The sequence below is a fragment of the Rhagoletis pomonella genome, unplaced genomic scaffold (assembly GCF_013731165.1).
Source record: "Rhagoletis pomonella isolate Grant_MI unplaced genomic scaffold, Rhpom_1.0 Rhpom_scaffold_00005, whole genome shotgun sequence".
NCBI lineage: Eukaryota > Metazoa > Arthropoda > Insecta > Diptera > Tephritidae > Rhagoletis > Rhagoletis pomonella.
In genome coordinates, this window is record NW_023458559.1 from 81,645,950 (window position 1) to 81,668,562 (window position 22,613).

The window sequence follows — 22,613 nt, forward strand, 5'->3', positions numbered from 1 at the left end:
CGATAAATGTTCAAAATTTGGAGAAAAAAGATTTTGCAGATTTTTGGATCGTGAAAATTTTTTTTCTCGGAGAACACGAATTGATCTAGTAAATCTGAGTATGAGGCATTATTGGTATGGCCAACAGATATCAAACCTGATATAGTCGCACTAAGGTTTTTTTTTGTGTTCCACAGTGTTATATAAGGGATATTTTGAGGAATCATATAAAGAATTATACATTACCCAAGTTCACGTATATCCAAGTTCGTGTCATACAGCAAGCCTTGACTACTTTTTAATGTTTTATTTATTTGTTTTTGAAATTAACGACATATTTCAGAATTTATAATTAATACGTTGTGTTCATTTTAGTAAATCCACTTTTTTTTAATTGTACAAAATGTATTATATACATACAGTATCGGTCATATCAATACCAACCCCATTTCAAAGTGATATTATTTCCCTCTCATGTTAATTTATTTATTTCTAAGAATTTGCAACAAAAGTAAAGTTGAATTTCTATGTGTAAACCCAATTTTAAAACTTCGTAGAAAACTACAAAAAATACAACAAATTTTCACCCAAAATTCAAATTTTTTTCTCAGAAGTGTTAGAATTTTTTTGAGCACTCAGTTTTATAGCCCCTTAAATTTTAGTCTAATTATATGCAAGTTTGAAGTGGCTAAAAATTACCTTAGTTTTTTTAGAATCGATTAAAAACAAATCGTGTTTAATCGTCTTCGACCATATATCGATGGCTGAGTAGAAGATCGACCTATCTCGGCAGCCAGGTCGAAAACGCCCGATATCAGAAAGCTTTTCAACGCCCTATTTCAAAATTTGGCTGAAAAACGCCCTATTTTAGAATTTGATTGAAAAATGCCCTATCTCGGAACTCGGTTCAAAAACACCCTATCTCAGCACATTTTCGAAGTATTTTTATTTGAGATAGGACTTTTTTGAACCGACTAATAATAATAAAATATGTACTATATACATATCTAGTTTCAATATAAAAAAATGTATGTACACCATTAATTGTGTATACATATCTAAGTCAATATATGTGATATACATGTACATACATCTACATACATATCGTCGTTTAAAGTACAAAACCATGTATCAATAAATTGCAAAACCGCGTATAGAGATAATGCAAACCCACGTATGCAAGGTTGCATAAATTAATTTCTAGAGAGTAAAAACACTCATATTTCAAAATGGTTATCTTTTTGTAAAAAGCAATCGCATTTTTGGCTAGTATATTTCAGGAAGAATGGATAAGGATTGATCCAAAAACGTGTGTGAGCGAATTCAATTTTTAGCAGCAAATGTCAGTTACGCGGTTTTGTACTTTAAGCGACGATATGTATGTTAACAGGAACGCAGCAATCTAATACACGGGTGGAGCAGGAACGCAGCACAGCAGAAGCATACAAAAAATCTGCAAATAAATGGGTTTTTAGGTTTTTAACAAACGAGAACCTGGTTTCAACTTACTTCAACGTGTCTAGATCACAACGCACACACTAATGCAAAGGCGCAACAGGAACGCAACACTATAAAATACGGGCGGAGCAATATACAGGCGGAGCAGGAACGCAGCACAGCAGAATCGTCCGAAAAATCTGCGAATAAATGGTTCATTAGGTTTTGAAATAACAAAGAGCTCAAATGGAATGGTTCAGCAATAAAGTCAAAATAATATGTTGTAACTTACGTGTATTAGCTCTTAATCACAATACCAGCACAGGTCGGTCAGCGAAACTCTAAGGAAATGACCTAATAAATGCAAAATTATAATTTATTTGTAAAATAATTCGGTTTTATTACAATACTTACCAAATTTCACGCAATTGGAAAACAAATGTCAGCGAATAAGAACAAAACGAACAACGAAAATTGAATCAATGTAGCTTGTTCAGAATTTTTTTCAAATATTTGGGGAAATGTTCAGTGAAAATAGCAAAGAAACAACACAGTTTCTCCTAAGGTAGTTCAAGATGGCGGATTAGAGCGAGAAGTTGCCAACGTATAACACCTTTCATTATTGCATCATGCGTCATGGGTACTACATACATTTGGTTTTTTTTCAAATGCATGTGTATCGTAAGTTTTTAAACATCATCACACTTGAAAAAATAAGATAAGTAAAACCGTTCCTTTTCTTGCTCAAAGAAATTACATATCTAACTAATTTAAACAATCAAACACATCAATTTGTCTATCGTTTTTTTGGCTTTTTTTCTGCAAAGTCAATATTTACATAAATACTTATATGATTCATTTTTTCTCACGACATACATATGTACGTCCACATGTATGTATGCAGGTGTCTGTGGGGGACCTTTCTTTAAAAACTCTGTGAACAATTGAATAATTCAAACACTCATAAAATATAACTCAGGAAATGCGTACTCAAAAGCACTCGAAATTCCTCATGTTTGGCGGACTCACAAAGCGGTCAAATACAAAAAAGTAGCAATAGCTTTAAATTCATTAGAATCAGTTCGGTATCCTTGAATTCCCCTACAAGTCATAGTCGCAGTCGTGATTCCAAACCTGTAGGTAAAATAGATACTTTCGCACATATGTATGTAAAAACATTTGTATGTAGACATATATACATAATAAATTTATAAGTTTCACGACATTGTTAATGTGCCACGACGCATTCATACGCCAATATAATTATTCAAAAGCAATAATTTTGGCCTTTATATGAATATAGAGAATTAAATATTGATATGAAATCGGTTATCGCTAAACGCCATAAATAACATTTTTAAGTCTTAATGCCTTTGAGTAATAATTATTTTGAGATAAGACTAGTTGACGTTTTTTTAATACTGCAAAATAAAATTTTTATTTACTTTCTTTCCACGAATTTCGAATTACACAACGCCATGTACATTATGTATGTACATATCGTCGGTGATACTGCAAAACGTTCTATGTCTCTTAGTACCCTTGACACTTAGATGGTCTCTTACTTGTACCGGAATGCATCTGAAAATCGTTACACCCTAATAAACGAATGACAAAACTATATACCTTTGGCTGATGAAGATGAACGATTGCCAAAAGCGATCAGATACAGATAAAAGTTCAATTAAGCACCAAAGGTAATAAGTGACATAGAACGTTTTGCAGTATCACCGGCATATACTATAATACAATTTTAATTGTGGTTGCAAATAACACAAAATTCACTTATATTAAATAACATTAAAAATAGTTAAATCTTGTCATTAGAACTATAAAACCAGTATTAAAAAAAAAAAAATAAAAATCAACCACATAAATAATTATAACACAATAATACTCATTGCTTAACCTAAGTAAATAATTGAAAATGCCTCAACTCCGTGTTAGTCTAAGTATTAGATATATATGTGTGTATTTAATTTTGTTGCTGGAAGTACTCCTTAAATGTTAGCGGGGCAGCAGTGATCACTTGTCGTACTAGCTTTTCTTGATTGTTACTGGAACTATCCTTGTGGTAGTACACAGTGAAGTAAACGATCAGGCCGATAATAACAGCTAACACAATGACCGAACAAAAAACGCCGAGAAACATATTCAGGGCGCATTTGCAGCAGCTGTAAAGAGAAAAAGTTTTGTAAATTAAACACATTTTAAGTACACATGTACGTATTATGATGGAGCATAATTGCAAATTTAATTGTATAATTAAGGAAGGCAAAATAATTACCAGGGTATGGATTTTGACGATGTAGGCAATATAAAACAGCGAAAAAAGTAAGAAAAATAGGCAGTAAAAACCGAAAAATAGACAACAGGAGGCATGTGCTTTAGAAAGGTTGTTTTTTGACATGCTAATGTTGATCGATTTTTCCGACAGGAGGGGAAGAGGTTTAATTTCGGAGCGAATTACCATAATCCCTGGTCAAGTTTGGTTTGGAGACAAACCGGTTTCGTCGTTAAGCCATATTCAGCACAGTGCCGATACCACTCGTGTCACATTTCTTCATTACCAATACTGGCTGTAGTAAGTTTTCCACATCGACAGTGGGGTTAAGTAATGGCGTATGTCGACTCGAACCAATGCAGTTCAAAACATAGGTTAGTAACAATAGAAAAAGGCTTGCTTAGTGATATTGGTTATAAACTTTTAAATTGTCTTACTAGTTAAGCCACCTATTGGTATATTATAAGTAACGAGAACCTAATAGACTACTATACATATATGAACATATATTTACATACATACATATCGCCGTTTAAAGTAAAAAAAAAACCATATATTATTTTGTAGAGAGTAAAAGCACTCATATTTCAAAATTGTTCTCTCTTTTATAAAGCAATCGCATTTCTGGCTAGTATATTTCCGGGCGAATAGATAATGCTTGAGCCAAGAGCTTCGGTTTTTTTGGCAAAAAATGTCAGTTACGCGATTTTGCAGAACGACGATACGCGGTTTTGTACTTTAAACGACGATGTGTACATACCTTCATAAAGGGAATACATAAGTGCCTCGTCGATTATTCGATTTATAAAAATTTTCTTATCAAAGAATTGATACCGTTCATTAGACTCGGCCATATTGGAAATTTGCCTTATCGTCTTTTAGTGATTTAATTCAGTACATCCATACATATTGTATGTGTATGTGTAAATTGTTCTCTAAGTATCTCAGTTGTGAGTATTTCAAAGCAAATTACACTTTATAATGCGAATACCATATACATATATCTAAGAGTACTTGGTCATAATATTTACTAGCCATATTTACATACATACATAGGAGTGGCAAAGCACTCGTAAATCAGATATGTTGAATATTCATACGTATTTTAGGTTTCATGAGAAGTTTACATTAACATTGAAAAGGACGGGTCAGAGGTATACATCACAATAAAAATGTTCCACTTAACTAAAATAATTATCGACCTATCCCATTTGATAGTCAATTACAGTTAGGCATGATCATGAGCCACTTAGTAAAAGCTACACTAATTAGGCTGCATACACATTATTAGGGCGGTCCATAAACCATAAAGTCTCACCCCTAAGATTGTTCTATACCGAAAAAAAATTATACCCCTGTTTTTTTTTTAATATTTACAGGGCGCTGAAAGCGCCAAAAGTTTTCCATGTGCATATTTTATATGGGAAAATCATTGTTTAAAGAATCCCTAAAAATCTCGAAAATTTCACTGAGGGGATCCACAAAAACTCGCCAGTACTAAAAACTGGTATAATAAACAAGTTTTCCGATCGAAAAATATTGATATTCGAGAATTTTATACCATTGTTGAAAACTTGTTTTTCCCCTTATAAAATACATGGACAACTTTGAAAGAAAAAAAAACGGGGGTATAGTTTTTTCGGTATAAAACAATGCTAGGGGGTGAGAGCATTCAAGTTCAGATTTTACCTTTTCACATGCATTTTTGGACCACCCTAATGTACATTCTTTATTAGAGTAGCTGGTGAGCTTTATTAGTTTTGCTGGTCTATGATATTAATAATTAAAACGGGAGTAAACGAAACTAAAACTTGATAGCCGGTTTCACGAAAGTAATTTGAATAAAAAATTATTTCAAGTTTTTCCTTTCGATTTAGTCTTTATTTCAATGTGATTATTTGTAGCTTTGTTAAAGGTGTTTATCACTGATTTGAGCGCAAAAAAAAAATACGGAAAACAAATTTTAAAAACTAAACTTTTATCACGTGTTCAAGTAAAGCTTATGTACATAAATGAGGGATTAAACAAAAAATTAATATAAATTTCACTTCTACTATTAAGTTTCGTGAAACCGGCTATTAAAGTGTCTAGCCTCAAAATTAAAGAAGTGACAACCATATTCTGTACTTTGTTGACTATACAAAGAGTCACTTGAATTATTTTTCCTCAAAAATCAGGGCATCGGAAAAGTTTCATTTATAGGAATAATGCTCGTTTTGAAGAAAAATTACGAAAAATAAGAAAATATCTGAAATGAAAAATGGGCAACACCCCCGGAAAAAAAGAAACGAAAAAATCAAGTGTAATTTTTAGCGATTTGTAAACCGGGTTTGGCACGCTGCACTAAATCGAGATTTTCACTACCACAAGGGCTTCAGTGATAGTACATTGCAGATTTCACTACCACTAGATGATTAGTGGAAGTGACAAATTGGTTCGACTACCACTATGCACTTAGTGCAAATGCATTTCCAATTTCACTACCATTACACGATTGGTGATAATGAAATGCTCAGTGCAGCGTGCCCAACCCTGCTTGTAAACTGCACTTTATCAGACTGAACTTTGACTGCATACCCTAAAGATTCTGTTTAAAAAGTTTGATGACAATTTTTTGAAGATTGATTAATTTTTGTGAAATTTATGCAATTTTTGAAACTTGTATTTATTTACATATCGCATACCGTCTTCAAAAGAGACACAACTCAAAATGACACGTTCGTAAGAAAATACGAAAAACTATTTCTTAGCACATGCTAATCATATTTGCAAGGAAGGCTTTACCTTAGGTTTTTTTCAACAAATTATAAAAAAAAAAATGCTCCAGCTTTTGCTGAAAGGTAAATAAAAGCTCTGCGTACATTTTTAGCGCATAATTTCAAGAATGCCAATCTTTAAGTTGTGTCACTTTTGAAGATCGTGTGCGGTATATGGTTTCTGTTTATATAGATTGAATTATGTATATTTTAAATTAAAATAATAAATAACTAAACATAAGTTGCAAACAATAGCATTTTGAATTTTGTTGCTAAATCCCTTACCTTAGCTATGGATGATTCTCTACAAACTGTCCTATTCTTGTTCAGCCTATCTATTATCGCGCAATGATGATAAAATGCTAAAATTTTTCACAATATCAATAAAGATGGTAGTAATCTATATATATGTACATCATACATACATATGTACTTCATTTACAAAAATTAGCAGAGCACATTCGATTAGGGTGACCAGACGTCCTGATTTATCAAGACATGTCCTGATTTCAGGGTCGAATTAAAGTGTCCTGACTGATTTTTCTTTTCCCGCCTAGTGTCCTGATTTTTACAAACTTTTTAGCCGCCCGATACTAACATAGGGCTCAAACGGCTTTATAGCTTTAAATTTGGTATTCAGATTTTTACATGTACTCTGAAACCACTTCTGTTTTAGTCGCGTCCGTTATGACCTCTAATTTTTTGTTAACCAAAGGACGGTATAAAAGCTAGACAACGGCAATTTTTTTTTATACTTATAACCATCAACTACAAAGATGCGATTGTGTGTCTTGTCGTGGAGGGGAGAATGAACTTGTTCTCTTGCAAGTGTACCGATTTTTCCTTCGACTCATCTGGTCACCCTATATTCGATTCAAGATTAAAAACCTAGTCAAAATGTGAATACCAAGGCATGTCCTTTTCGTAAATTTTAGCATTTCCGCCGTCATTCTCGTCCGACTATGCAATTAATTTTTTATTTTTATGGCAATTATGTTACGGAATAGCCTGTAAAGTCTTGCCCCCTAGTTCTATTATACATATGTACATATATTAGAGACATTTTAATTTCGTTGTACCGTCGCCATTTTTCGTTTTCCAAGACGACACGCGCTATTGAATATTGTAGAGGAGTGACGATTCCGATGAATTTTGAATTAACAGATGTTTAATAGTGTGAAGCATTAATTGAAAAAAAAAAAACAAAAAGGTATGTCACAACATATTCAGTCAGTACCATGGTGTCGCGCTTATCTTGCATTCTGTGATATTTTCGAGTGTCCAAACATCATTGCCATTAGGAATTGCTGAACTCCACACAGGTTCGGAGCGCTGTTAGGTTAATGTCTGAATATTTAGACCCACCGAATAAAATGTGAATGAATTGAATTTTTATTTAACCACGTTTTCTTCACTTGGTGGTAACTCGAAGTAGAACACTACTAATTTTAATGTCGTTGAATAAATAAAAGTATTTTATACATGAAAATACAAGTCGAGGTCATTAAAATTAATAGATATATGTACATACATATGCACGTATTATTTTCGACTTTTATAGGCAGTGCTGTGGCAGCAGAGTACAGTAAATGCACGATTGCCTGGGAACACTAGATAAGGGTTGTAGTAAAAGGTCCGACAACAATTTTCAACAAATTTTAAAATTTTAGATTTGGAAAAATTACAGTTAGTAGTGAATCACCCACATATGTACATATGTAGATATGTATGCAGATAGACTAGATTTTTTCCTTTTATAAAAGCGTTTTCTATCGAATCACTGTAACTATGGGCTAGAGAGAGTTTATTTTCCAAAAGTTCTTCAACGGCTCGCAATCGTATGCTGCGAATGCCGCATTATACTAAAGCCAGCCTTTCGGCATAAGCTACTATTCCATATGAACACAGAGATGTACTTGCATATATTTAGGCCATACGGTTCTTTAAATGGAGAGTAGACCGCACATATCGTCGCATGGCGCGCAATACCTCGTATCCGTCAAATGCAATAAATACCACGTATGAGCTGGCACAGAAAACAATTAATTTTGGTTAGCCCATCTCAATTGTTGACTAGTAGAAGCTCATATTTGGTAAGTTCAGTTCGAAATCCATTTAAATGTTTTGAAGAAAATAAGTTTTTTTTTATTTTTTGTAAAATTTACGGACTACGTTATTCTTGGTATTGCATTTGACGTGTACGAGGCATTGCGCGCCAAGCGACAATATTTAAGTATTAAACAAATTTTATTTCTCTATGTGCTTAGGTTTATTAAAATTCTGATATTATTTGGATGACTCTGTCGCTCCCTATAATTTGCAGTAAACCTAATTTTAGTTTTGAAATAATTTTCTAATTTTATTTTAAGCTAAAGATTGCATTTTACGAATATTCAAAGAAAATTATATGAAGTGGTTGACACGAACTCGTAAAGAAATTTCTGTACGAAAAATAAGGAAAATTCTGAAAAATTCTGCAAGAAATTCTTCACATAGCAGCATTATTTTGATTTCTTTACCGATTTTTTTCCGAAATTTCGTAAAAGGATCGAAGTGTGCACAGTTTATTTCATTTTAGAAAATTCGACAAAAAATCGGTTGAATACTCTGAAAAAATGGTTTACAGGGTTGGTATGTAAAATATGCATGCTTGTATATGTATAACGATTTCTTTGATTTAAATTGTATTTTCCTTACCAACACACAACCTTTCCTGGACATTTGATACACTCCCACAAAGCGCCGCACATCTTGACTGATTTTGTTTTGTTTTCGACAATTAGCTCACTCACTAAGTTATATAATTTCTTCTAAAAGGCACTGTTGTCCTCAGTGTTTGAGTGAAGCACTAAAAATATTATTATTTTTCTAATAGGTTCGTTCGTTGATAATAAATACTTATGTATGTAGGTGTCGATGACTAACGAGGTTATAACTGTGCTAATTTTTTTCGTATGAGAAACGCGCAAACACGTTATTTTGTTAGCAATCGTGAACAGTAACTGGCGGGTGAATTGTGTGTTGTTACCAATTACACCTCAATACAGAACAAACACCGTTTGTATGTGGATACGTCAGAAAATATTTGAACTGATATTGAATTTTAGCTTCCAATTTCATAGATAACTTCACTCTGAAAGGAAGTGTATAGTTGGAAAGAAGGCTTATTAATCATTTGACAATTTTAGGCATCATTTGTGTATACAGTTTGTGATATTTTGCTTTTATTGCAAAAGCTTAACCCTTGCGGAGATCCATAAACAATTTATAGAACCTCTTTAACTCTTACGTAGCAAGAGCAAAGATTTAAGTAACATCATTTCCTTATTTTATTTTAAAGGCAAATTTCATGTTAAGCAAATTAGCGCAGAATTCTAAAGAGCAAATCTACTACGATCGGTGTACGGTTCAACCCAGGCATGTATATAACCTCTAGTTAGAAAGAAAATTATGAAAAATATTATTTCTGCGCGTATATCGGCGTTTGGCACGCAATACCTCGCATACGACAAGTATTAATTCGACTCAATAGTAGCCTACTCTATAAAGTTAAAAGTAAATATTGTCTTATATATGAGTGCTTCACTTGCCAAAACGGGTAACTCCATTAACAAAAAGTTGAGAGATGCGACTAAGTAATGTACGATATTTTTTAACACTTTGACTACCACGTGGCACGTCGCAGGAAAGCGTACGGCAGGGGTGGTTTAACATTCGACCTTGTCATTCGCTTTCGTGCGACACTCCACTGAAATTTTTTATATTTTCAGAGTAGTCTGCTACTTATTCTCAAAACATTTTTGGCTCAATTTGCATAGCTCATGATGGTTTTTGTCTGTTTTATGATAAAAACTCTGAGGTAAATTTGAAGTGTGATAAAAAACTGCTTGGGCACCGGTGAAGAATTTTTCGCCAAATTCACTTGGCAGTCAATGTGTTAAAATTCCATTTATGATATTATTATAAATATTATCTGTATGAATATTGTGTAAAGTTATTGTAAATATAATAACTTATGACTAAACCAAATGCTTAAAACTTAAATTTAAGATGTGTCAAAAATTGGAGTTAATCGATTTGGCAATCAGGGCATTCATATGGCATTTAATCTGGCGTATGCGAGGTATTGCGTCCCAAGACACGATATGTATAAGTAACAAATTTTGGCTACAAAAAGGTTAACCGATAAGATTTAATTACCGCGTTCGCTGCAAGGTGATAAACAAACAAGCAAAAGCTGGCTATGATGACACATTCAGTTATCACAGGGAAAATTATGTACGTGCATACATATGTATATACATATATGTATATGTACGAACCCCGTAGGAAATAGGAGCACGTAATAATGTCTTACCAGCACCTTACACTTCACTCGGCTTGCTACCCTTTTTCAGAGCATGTTTTGTGTGAAGGTCCCTTCCACTACAGGAAGTGACGAGTGACGGTCCGCTACAACCCAAAGTTGGGGGAAAACCAGCAGATCACCAAAGTCATACAGACCCATTATTCGAATGTATTACTTAAAACATTGAAAAGCATCCTAGAAAAGCATACCAGTGATAGTTTCTTTACCGGGAACCCTTTGCATAGATACCAATTTGCCTATCTTCCGGAAAGATCTACTATTCACTCTCTTCGAAGTCTAACAAGGCAAATCGAGAAGTCTTTGGGGGTCGAGGAGGTGACGGATGTGGACTTGGAGGGCGCTTTCGATAACACGGAACACTCGCTAATAGACATTTGCGTCCGGCGGAAACGGGTTGATGGACAGAAAAGAGTCAAATTCTTAGCAACGGAAAGTTGCCCCCAGCAGGGAGTGATCTCCCTTCTGCTACGATCGATCATAGAAGACGAACTACTCTGCCTTCTTAGTTAAAATGGCTTCGTCGTTCAGGGCGTATGCAGATGACACTGTCTTCCTAATGAGAGGTAGGTTCGAAGACACTATCCCCAACTTCCTACAGAATGCTATGAACATAGTCGCCAATTGGTGCAGTAACAATGGGTTAAAAACAAACCCCAAGGAGACTAGCATAGTCATTTTCTCCAGGAAAAGGGACAAATTACTAGAACCATTCCTTCAAGGAGAAAAGATGCACTTCTCCAAAGGGGTAATATATATCTAGGAGTTATGCTTGATGACAAGCTCTCTTGACCTGCTGGAAACTAATGGGATGGAAGCAGGTCATCAGACCTAAACTGGCAAGGATGATGTATGATGCCAACTCCAAACCCATTCTTACTGCTGAACCCGTCTGGTGGAAGTGAAGTCCACGCAGTCCAAGCTCAGTAGGCTACATAGACTGGCCAGCCTGGGCATCACTGGCGCGATGAGAACAACACCAACCGTGGATGTCGAGATGCTTCTTGACCTTCCCCTCCCCTACACATTGTAATCAAGACTCTTCTCAGGGGCCAATGTAGATGACAAGAAGCTTATACACTCTTCCACACTCAACTCAGGGTAATAGAACAAGAAGATCGTCTGCGCATTAACTTTGTGAAACGGTGCCTTCCGAGATTTAACTTCACATAAAACTTCACGGTTTTTTCGCCCAACAGGAGCTTCTCCTCCGATTTGTGGCGTGCGCATTATGGTTTTGTCACATAGCGTTTTTATGACGAGTGGTTTTTCATGGCAGAAATACACGCAGAGGTTTGCTATTGCCTGCCGAGGGGCGACCGCTTTAGAATGTTGGGTTGAACCGCATTTGAACCCAGACCCTGCGGAATGGTAGCGCGCACTGCTACCCACTACACCACAGCGGCCGCCTTTTCATAGCATATATGTAAATATTATAGGTACATTTGTTCGTTACAATTCAGATTGGTAAATTTCACGGACTACGATGAATTCAGTGATAGACTCGATAACTCAAAAATTATGTGTTTTTGACTTGCGACAGTGTTTTATTAAATGAGCGATATGTATTCACTGATTTTTTTTTTTGCTAGCGGCAAGCGTTGGCATTGCACAACTCAGTCACAAGCATTGCTGCGCCGGTTTGCCGCCAACCAAGCAATTGACCATTTGATATAAATACCATTGCCGAGCTCAGCATAATTTTGGACACTTGCAATCGAATACCAATTTCCACTTTTTCATAAACGATTGAAAACAAAGCAGCTCAGCTCACTCACACAGCGCTTAGAACGTGCATGAAGCGAAGTATTTTGAGCCACAGCCCGACAGTGTGGAGGTCATCAATTGCATTTAGTTGCAAACTCCCTTCCAACGGAAAGTGCTGAAAAGCTCTCCATAAACCATTCGGACGTTACCACCTTCAAATCTACGGAACACGAAAATGTCATCAACACAAATAAATAGCAAACTTGCATATTCCACTATAATTATCACTCTGATTGGTGTTACGATAATGGCGTCACAAATCCATACGAGCATAGCCTGGCACTTAGCACAGACTGGCCTGACTGAATCCTATCGCGTGCGCCATCTTTCGCTGCATTATTTGCGTGTATTCCTTTGTATCAGCGTCGATAGCGAACTATTTCCGACGTTGATCGCAACCAAATGGCCTGAAAGATATGTGCCGCTACAAAGTACGATTTATCCACACATGTATGCGCACGCTAATGGTAACAGAAGTGATTGTGATTTAATACAGAAAGCTATTTGGACGCAAGTGGATAATTTGGGGCGACTGTGGGTGTTGGATGCCGGATGGGAGGAAATGAAGTCGGAAAACGCGAATATGTGTGCACCAAAGTTGTTGGTTTATGACTTAATTCGGAACGATGCTGAGGTGAGTGAGAGAGAGAGGGGGGATTTATAATTGAAGGAGCTTTTTAAAAATGCCTCAAACGACATACATACATACTACATATGTATGTACGTATAAGTATGTGCAATAATAATAAAGCAGGGCTTCTCAAAACTTTTATATTGAAGTGAAATCACAATGCATCTACAAAATTTATGTGTACACGAAATTTATTTTATTTATTTAAATGAAAAAAAAGCACAAGTTGTTTTTTTTTATTGTACGATTAGTGAATGAAAATTGTTAACAATGGGAGTATTACAGTACATGTATGTGGAATAATACAGTGCGTTAAGAAATGATAGCGACCTAGTGGCTGAAAAGTTCCAAAATTTAGTGGAAGGAATCCTTGCACATATTTACATCATATTGCAAGCACAAATTTTACATTTTCCTTGGGACACTGCTCGCTTATAAAAGTCCCACGTTAAAGCGTTAATAAATGATAGCACCATTGAAGCAATATGCAATAAAATTTAATGAGGGTTTGGAGTTTCTCCAACTATAATTTATAATTTCTTTTTTTTTTGCCGGTCATTTGTTCATATTTTCCCTCTAAATCGCGAAATTTCTATCAACTTTAAGCGAGCTGATGCACCCAGGGATTTATATTAGGGGTATTCACGATCCGGTGCATACTGTCTAGCATGGTGCATAGATAGCATAAAAATTTCAAAATTTTTTTCAGTGAGAACATATTTTTTATTATTTTTTGATTCTATATTTGGTTTTGCAAATTTGTACATTTTACTGGAGTGGCAAAGCAAACGTCCTCCCATATGAAACTCACGCACTTTCTTATGAATTGTGTTTATATGCCAGGACATACGGCAGCTCAGTATATCTGATATATACAGTATCGGTCATATCTATAGCACGCCATTTCAAAGTGATATTGTAAACCACTTATGTTTATTTATTAATTTTTAAGAATTTTCAATTAAAATGTAGTTTATTCTCAGACAAACCCGATACAAACCCAAGCTTAATAATTTGTAGAAAGCTACAAAAAAGTGCAACAAATTTTCACATAAATTTCAAACTTTTTTCTCGGAAGTGTTAGAATTTTTTTGCGTACACAGTTTTTTAGCCCCTTCAATTTTAGTCTGATAATGTGAAAATTTTAAGTGGCTAAGAATTAGCGTTTATTTTTTAGAATTTTTTTTTGTCACATTGGCTTCCATATATGTAATGAATAAACTTGAAACTTGCACATTATCAGAATAAAATTGAAGGGGCTAAAAAACTGTGTACTCAAAAAAATTCTTACACTTCCGAGAAAAAACTTTGAAATTTAGGTGAAAATTTGTTGAATTTTTTTGTAGTTTTCTACAAATTGTTACACTTGGGTTTGTATCGGGATTGTCTGAGAATGAACTATATTTTAATTGAAAATTCATAAAAATTAATAAATAAACATAAGTGGCACACAATATCACTTTGAAATCGCGTGCTATAGATATGACCGATACTGTACATATACATATATACTGAGTAAGGGAGGGCGAGAATTTTTTTTTTTATATTTAAAGAGTGAATTTGTATATGTGCTTAAGTAGTGAGCATCTCTGGTTTAAAGGATTTTTTTCTTAGAATTTTATGTACAAGCTGAATCGATGTCGAAAAAAAAATTTACCCGCCCTAATGTATATACATATACATAAATATATGTATATTTTTTTAATATAACGTTCTATTAATTATTAGATTTCATTATCTTAAAAAGAAAAATGTATATTTTTCAATTTAAAACAATTTTTAGGAACTTAGTTTACTTTACTTTTTTATTTTTTGTATGAATTTATTGTCTTAAAAAGAAGAATGTATCTTTTTAAGTTGATTAATTATAAACGCTTTTTATTTTTATACCCGAGCGCACTTGTACACAAGTTCACATAACGGTTGTTTGTAACAGGCAAAACGAATCGAGGTAGATATAGACAAATGTATACATAAATGATCAAGATGAAAAGAGAAATCGATTAAGCGGTGACTGTCTGTCCGTCCGTCCGTCCGTCTGTGCACACGATAACTCGAGTAAAAATTAAGATATCTTAACGAAACTTGGTACGTGTACTTCTTTCGGGCGTAGAACGGACGGTATTGAAAATGGGCAAAATCGGAAAATAACCACGCCTACCTCCCATATAACGGTAATTTTCAGAAATACGAAAACTGCGATATTTTAGTAACTACTGAAAATTATTCACTCAAAATTGACATTTACAATGATTTTTAGACGAAAAATTTTTGAAAAATGGGCGTAGTCACGCCCACTTATGGTTACATGTGTATATCTTGGCAGCCGCAGCACCGATTTCTTCCAAACTTGGCACAGTTGTTGGCCTTGGTACAGCATACCAAACTGCAGAAAATCGGACAATAACCACGCCCACATCCCATATAACGGTAATTTAGAGAAATACAAAATCTTCGATAAATCAGTAAATATTAAAGCTAATTTATTCAAAATTGATGCTTGCAACAATTCTTTACCAAGAAATTAGTTTATGATAAAATTTTGGAAAATGGGCGTGGCACCGCCCACTTATGATCATATATATGTATCTCAGTAACCGTTATACCAATTTGTATCAAACTCGGTGCTTTTCAACTACGGAGCTTTTCATATAACGGTAAATTTTGGAAATGCTTGAAACTTCAATATTTCAAAATTTAAGGAAGCTAATTTACTCAAAATTGATACCGGGCTACCATGTAGCGGTAGCTTTCGGACAGGTGAAAAACATATATTTAATATTTGCTCCGGCTATTTAATGTTCGGCTCCGCCCGACTTAGACTTTCTTACTTGTTTTCTATCTTTTTATTATTTTTTTTTCTATTTTTTTATTTTTTTCAATCTAGTTTTCTATTGGGTTTTAGATTTCGTTATTTTAAAAGAAATATATATTTTTAATTTCTTTTAATTTTTAGGATCTTATTTCATTTAATTTTTTTGATTTTTTTATCTTTTTTAATTTCATTTTCTTTTAATTTTTAGATTTTGTTTTAAACATAAAAATATTTTGTCCCGGTTCTGAAAAGAAATTTGACACAAAAACCAAAACAAATATTTGGCCTTAATTAAGTGATTATTTTGACAGTTACAAGTTTGAAAAAGTAGACGACTTCGTTTATTTGGGAACCAGCATTAACACCAATAATAATGTCAGCCTTGAAATCCAACGGAGAATCACTCTTGCCAACAAGTGCTACTTTGGGCTGAGTAGGCAATTGAGAAGTAAAGTCCTCTCTCGTCGTACAAAGATCACACTCTATAAGTCTCTCATCATGCCTGTGCTGGTGTATGGCGCGGAGGCATGGACACTGAAAGCATCTGATGAGGCGGCTCTTGGAGTTTTCGAGAGAAAGATTCTGCGAAAGATTTACGGACCTTTACGCGTTGGTGATGGCGAATATCGCAGACGATTTAACGATGAGCTGTATGAGCTTTACAACGATATAGACATAGTGCAGCGAATTAAAATTTAGCGGCTCCGCTGGCTTGGCCATGTCGTTCGGATGGACAGAAACGCTCCTGCTCTGAAAATATTCAACGCGGGCCGCGATGCTGGTAACAGAGGAAGAGGAAGGCCTCCACTGCGTTGGAAAGACCAGGTGGAGAAGGACTTGGCTTCACTTGGCATTTTCAATTGGCGTCAGTTAGCACAGAAGAGAAATGACTGGCGTGCTGTTTTGGACTCGGCCAAAATCGCTTAGGCGGTTACAGCGCCAACTAAGAAGAAGAAGAAGTGATTATTTTTCAAACAACAAAAATGTTGTGAGAACGTAGGAAATTCGTTTAAAATATTTTCCTACTAATCAATACCCAATTTCCCTGACAGTTCTAACATGCTGCTGCTCCTACACTCTACTGCGTTCGAAGTTTATCTGCTCAGAAATTAAGAGAGAAAAAATCAATTGAGACCACAAAATAGCTCTGATCCAGTACTACATGAACTTACAGGTAATCCTGTAAATGAGAGCGATTTTCGGAGAGTTGTGTAGAGAATGAAGTCGCAAGATTTTACCCGAACTTTTTCTTCTGGTAAAAGCATAAAAGGTGTCAATCGATCACTGGTTGACGTTTTTACAGGAAAATTGCTTTTTATTTGTTCCTGTACTTTTTGTTGTTACTCACTTTTTACGCTCATTTCGGAGAGTAATTTTGCTGTTTGACATTTTTACAGGATTTTACACGAAAACTATTGGATCAGAGCCAATGATTGCTGTTCGAAAGTTCTCTCGATCTCCAAGAAAGCACACCGAGCTTTTTTAAAAGCAAACTGAAAAGGGTGTAAGACAGATAGACAAATAAAAGCACGGGTATGTCAGAATAAGGGACACTGCGACCTGAAAGGTCTTTTGTACTTTTAAAGCAGTGATGCTTAAAACAAGAAGCTCTCTCTGAGCATCACTGCTTTAAAGAGAGTTCCTAACCCAGTATGCCCAAGACAGCCTCGCTTCCCTAATTAATCCTAAGGCGTTTTCGTAGTCGAATTCCTTATTACTAAGGGGTTAACTATTGGAGCTTTGAAATAAATTAATCTTTGTCTAGCGAAGTCCGAACCGTCACAAAGAATGTGTTCGGAAGTTTCCTCGTCCTCAAGACGGAGCCAGCATTCTGACTCTTGGATAAAACATTTTTAATTGAATAATAACCGTTCTAACCGAAGAGCCTAGCCTGTCTATAGCCATTGTATGGGAATCAGAAGTAGTAGTTTTTAAATAATGTTTACAAGTAAAGTGATTTAAACTGCCCTGGAAATAAGGGAAACGATGATTTAAATATTTCAATATTCAAGCAGCCTCCAGCTACTGTAAAAAAACGTATACTTAATAGCCCCTTACATTTCGTAGCTAGCTTCCCCTCTAATTTGTCGTGTTCGTCCTGATTTTGTCACATAAATATTTCGCTGTCGTCATTGGTCCTTAACTATGTACATGAATCTAATAAAAACTTTTCTGGAGCTAATAGTAAAATCCAATCGTGTGAAAATTGAGTATTTTAGCTTCGTAACCTGGGCCTGAATCGCGGTATTCGTAAACGAGAGATTACAAAGTGACAGTTGTTTTATCCACAATGCAAATTGCATTCGCTATTGGATGCTGTTATCTTACAATCAAATTTCGATTCGAGTCAGTGTTAGGCGTTAATCAGTTAATTTGTCAATCATCTTGTTGGCAATTAATTTAATTGCAATTACTTTTTTGATAACAATTAAACTTCTTACAAATAAAATAAAAAATACGGCAACCAATTAAAAATTTATTAAATGTTAACTGCAGAATATCACAATTATCAATTAATTGTCCTTACAATTGAAAACTTGCCCAACAATGATTCGAGTTACGTTCGATATCGAATGCCGAGATTTTGAACCTGGTTTAAGATAAATTAAATGTAGCTTAATGTAGTTAATTTTTGGCTCGTCCTACACAGGTATTGCGAATTGATTGCGGTCGCTACTTAACACCAAAGGATGCAGAAAATTTGGTTATCAAATTGGGTCCCCCTCCTGAACTTTGCAAGGTTGAAAAATATGTCTACTTTCTACGTCCAGATGACGCACACATACTCGCCTACGACATAATTGAACAGAAGTGGCAGCGACGCGCGCTAAATAGTCGGAAGTTCCAAGGCATCATCGAGACACCATTTCCAATTAAACCAATTGACATCGCATTCGGTCAGCAACGTGAACTACTTTTCGCCGATGCGGATGGCAAGTTGTATGCAACACCAAATTCACAACTGAAGAAGAAGTTGAATAACGCTCTCAAACTAAATTCAAATAAAATCGCAAAAGAATTCACCGAACAGCAGACGCAACATGAAGAGGTGGTGGAGGTGAACGACAAATCGAATACTATTGAGCTAGAGCTGCTGGGCAGCTTGTTGGGCCCCAGCAAGGGAATGATGGTAGATAGCCGCACGGGAGCACTCTTCTATGCAGTGCCTAAGTTTGGTGCAATTGTGCGTTGCGACTACCATCGCAACTTAACGGCAGAAGACAATGAGATCGTTTACTTCACTTCAAAGAACATTAAACAAATTTTCTTTGGCATAGAGGGAGCAGTTTGGTTGCTGACAGACCGTGTGCTACAGCCGGATGATCACTGTTTTGCGTATTTTTGACACGCTTGAAGACATTTTCTAAAAATAGCTAATTACACGGTGCGACAGTGAAAATAAACCAGAAACATAACATAGTGCAGGTTTTAGGTAGGGTCGAATACAACCTCATTTATTTTGTTATTAAAAAAAAAAAAACTGTTATTTTCGTACTTAATGATCTCGTCTATATATTAGTTGAGTATTTCTTATCCGATTTTAAAAATCAAACATGGTTTGGAAAGATATTTATAAACCTATTTTTTTATTATTATTATTTTATTAGATACAAATAACATGGGTATTTAATTTAAAATAAGAGAGTACTAGCTGCCAGCGCTTTCCAGACAGGCCTATTTTGTTAGATTAGTTTTTCTGATCTTTTGTGCATTGTGGCTAAAGAAATCTTTAATATTTACTTAAAATTCATATCTACAATGCCTCTTTAGCAACACATCGTTTTAATAAAATGTTTGGCAACTGTGCTTGGCATCGCCCATTTTAATCAAATACGTATATCTTGAAAACCACTTCACCAATCGTGAAGTGGGTGGGGGCATGACCAATATCTAAAAATTGTATGAAAACCGAATTTAAGAAAAACCTTCAAACTGCACTGTTATGTATCGGGTGTATCTGTTTTTTTTTTTTTTTATAGCACTATGTTATTGGCGACAGTCAATAATGAATACTTTAAAAATCGAATCTTTTATTTCAGATAATAAGTTTTATGTATTACATAACAGTTCGCTCATTTGATTTGGTATTTTTTCTATATATAAATTTATGTAAACATTCATGCTTTACTTTGTTTTTGTGTGCAATTTTTAACTAGAAAAAGGTAAATTTCAGTTTAAAGAAATTGTATTGGTTCCAATTTTTTAATGTAAAGCTTGTAATTCAATTTATAATAGACAGCAACATTATGTATTTAAGGATGGTCAAATACTGTCTAGCCGAAAATTGCAAAATTAAGTAATATTGAATGATATAATAATATAAATATAACTAAAAAAAGTTTTAATTTTTGTGGCAAAAGTTTAAAAGAAGTACTTAAATAGGAAGTGTACCGTACAACTGCAATATACAGGAATTGGTTTGAGGTGGAAGTGTCTCTGCGGGGTTAAATCGCATTTCATGCAGTTGTCGCGATTTTGTGGCAGCAATTTGTGTGCTTTCCTCTTCAATCGCACATACCATTTTTGTATTATGATCCATTCTATGGCTTACACATTTAATTAAAATAAAATCTCTTCTTCATATCTGTGCTGTTTTTACCTAAATTCATTTAATTTCGTACAGTTTGTTTGTTCAAGTATCCCATTAAAGCCTGCAACCGCTTCTTGATATTTTTCTGATCGTCGAGCGTACAACCCAGTAGAGCACTCTCGAATTTCTTATCTATTGGACCAGCATCCATATCGACGCCATATTCATACGATGCTGACGACTCCGATGCACTGCAGCATGCATTCAGGTATTGTTGGCAACGCTGGCGTGCCATTACTGGATCGCCCATTGTGATCATCAAATCGATGAGTTCGTTGATTTGACTGAGCGCATCTTCTTGAGAGCGATCGCGCACCGTGTGCACCATTAAATCGACGGTGGAAAGACGCGCATTTACGCGTTGTATGTAGCAAAAGATTTCCTCGCGTTCAGCTGAAAATATTGAGATATAATAATTAACAGTTATTATACTATATGTAAAGTGAATCACTTACCCTCCATCATCGACTGTAGCATATCGTGACTCTTGATCAGATCAATAGACATGAGCAGAAAATCCTTTTTCTCCTGCAGGCCCAATGCATCTTTGCGAAATTTTTCAACGCGGGCATCCAGTTGATCTAACACTGAAACAAATCTAAATACAAGTAATTTGTTATTTTATTAAACAGTGATCATTGTTTCAAAAATGTGTAATTGCAAAAAAAAAAGTATCTAGTAAAGAAATCAACTGCAAAAAACGAAATTTACCTTTCGTTCAGGTTAAAGGGCCTGTTTATCATAATTGTTACAGTGTGACATTTTATGGTGAGACAATTGAGTAGTTGATGGTATTTGTTTTGTAGGCAAAGATGGTGGTTGGTTATTTGATTGGTTGGGAAGTACGTCGATTTACATACATACGATTAAAATGAAAAATAAAATAAAAAGAAATATTTGTAAATATTATTTAGTGAAAAAAGCCGTACTACATTTTATACTTAAGAATAAATATATAAAGTGCGATAAAAAATAATGGGGAATCCACGAAATAAGATTAATGTACTTATTAAATAGCTTTGTTAGTGCAGTATATTTTGGTAAACGATTGTAACTAATTAAGAAACAAGACCAAATCACGCTATTGAACGGCATATAGTATAAGTCAGTATTTTTGTTATTTGGTTAACTGTTATATGTACAATTTAAGTACAAAGCAGACAAAAAAGAGTATGTTTGGTTTTACTATGCCTAAAGTTAAATTTAAAGTTTAACTATACAAGTCCATATGAAGCACCATCCTTAAAGAATATGTAAATATTTAGAAACTCGTTTACCATAATATAATTTTGTTGACCAATCTATGTGCGTACATACATACATATCGCAGAGTTCTTCAAAAGTGTAATAACTCAAAGTTCCCCGTTTATCAGAAGATGCAAAAAAAAATTATTTCCCAGGCCATTTTAATCAGATGGGGAAGGAAGACTACTTTGGTTCTTTTTAAAATTTACTTTCGTTTTTGCTGGATGGTAAATATGCGGCTGTGAACATTTTTAGCGCTTAATACCAAAAAGTGAAAATTTGTTAATTAATAAACTTTTGAGGAATGTGTGTTTTATAATGTAAGCTATAGGGTGTTCGCGATCACCCGTCCTTATACGGAACTATGAAAACGAAAGTGTGCTGTGAGCTTGATTTACGCGCGCTCATATCAACTAAATCACTGAAAACTGCTATAATTATATGTAATACCCACACACTTTTTCAAGCAAGCCCATTTCGCTTACATAAGTACATATACACATACATATGTAGGTATTCATATATATGTAGATATGTATAGCGTCGTTTAAAGTACAAAAGCGCGTATCGTGGTTCTGCAAAACCTCGTAACTGACATTTATGCCAAAAATGAGATTTGCTCACTGTAAGCTCCTGGCATCAAGTCTTATCCAATCATACCAAAACATCGATATTTAGTTACAAAAGGTATAGATGATTACGGATAAAGGAGATAACGGGTTTGAAATAGCACAGGCTTTAC

General features: G+C 34.8%; 5 protein-coding genes across 8 annotated transcripts in view; 2 read left to right on the top strand and 3 right to left on the bottom strand.

The window, feature by feature from the left end:
• The window catches only part of LOC118739680 (short transmembrane mitochondrial protein 1-like), a 397,003-nt gene that overhangs the window by 362,880 nt on the left and 11,510 nt on the right, over nt 1–22,613 (top strand). The window lies entirely within an intron of this gene.
• Nucleotides 1–22,613, bottom strand: part of LOC118739672 (ER membrane protein complex subunit 4-like) — a 394,927-nt gene that overhangs the window by 360,307 nt on the left and 12,007 nt on the right. The gene's annotated exons all lie outside the window — the stretch shown is intronic.
• Nucleotides 2,053–10,211, bottom strand: LOC118739678 (protein midgut expression 1-like). Its single transcript, XM_036471151.1, has 2 exons — nt 9,154–10,211; nt 2,053–3,590 (listed from the first exon to the last, which is right to left on the bottom strand). Exons 1-2 carry the CDS (start codon nt 9,204–9,206, stop codon nt 3,392–3,394), a joined length of 252 nt encoding a protein of 83 aa, XP_036327044.1. The 5' UTR covers nt 9,207–10,211; the 3' UTR covers nt 2,053–3,391.
• On the top strand, nt 12,765–19,609 carry LOC118740245. The gene is made up of 2 exons (XM_036471742.1): nt 12,765–13,223; nt 18,686–19,609. The coding sequence occupies exons 1-2, from the start codon at nt 12,765–12,767 to the stop codon at nt 19,379–19,381; spliced, it is 1,155 nt and encodes a 384-aa protein (XP_036327635.1). The 3' UTR covers nt 19,382–19,609.
• LOC118739668 (BAG family molecular chaperone regulator 2-like) lies at nt 19,984–21,600 on the bottom strand. 3 transcript variants are annotated; one of them, XM_036471133.1, is made up of 4 exons: nt 21,338–21,600; nt 21,082–21,224; nt 20,636–21,019; nt 19,984–20,576 (listed from the first exon to the last, which is right to left on the bottom strand). In XM_036471133.1, exons 1-3 carry the CDS (start codon nt 21,367–21,369, stop codon nt 20,646–20,648), a joined length of 549 nt encoding a protein of 182 aa, XP_036327026.1. In that variant the 5' UTR covers nt 21,370–21,600; the 3' UTR covers nt 19,984–20,576; nt 20,636–20,645. The 3 variants fall into 3 exon arrangements, with proteins under 3 accessions (XP_036327026.1, XP_036327027.1, XP_036327025.1); XM_036471134.1 differs by having other exon boundaries at nt 19,984–20,582; XM_036471132.1 differs by having other exon boundaries at nt 19,984–21,019; nt 21,338–21,592.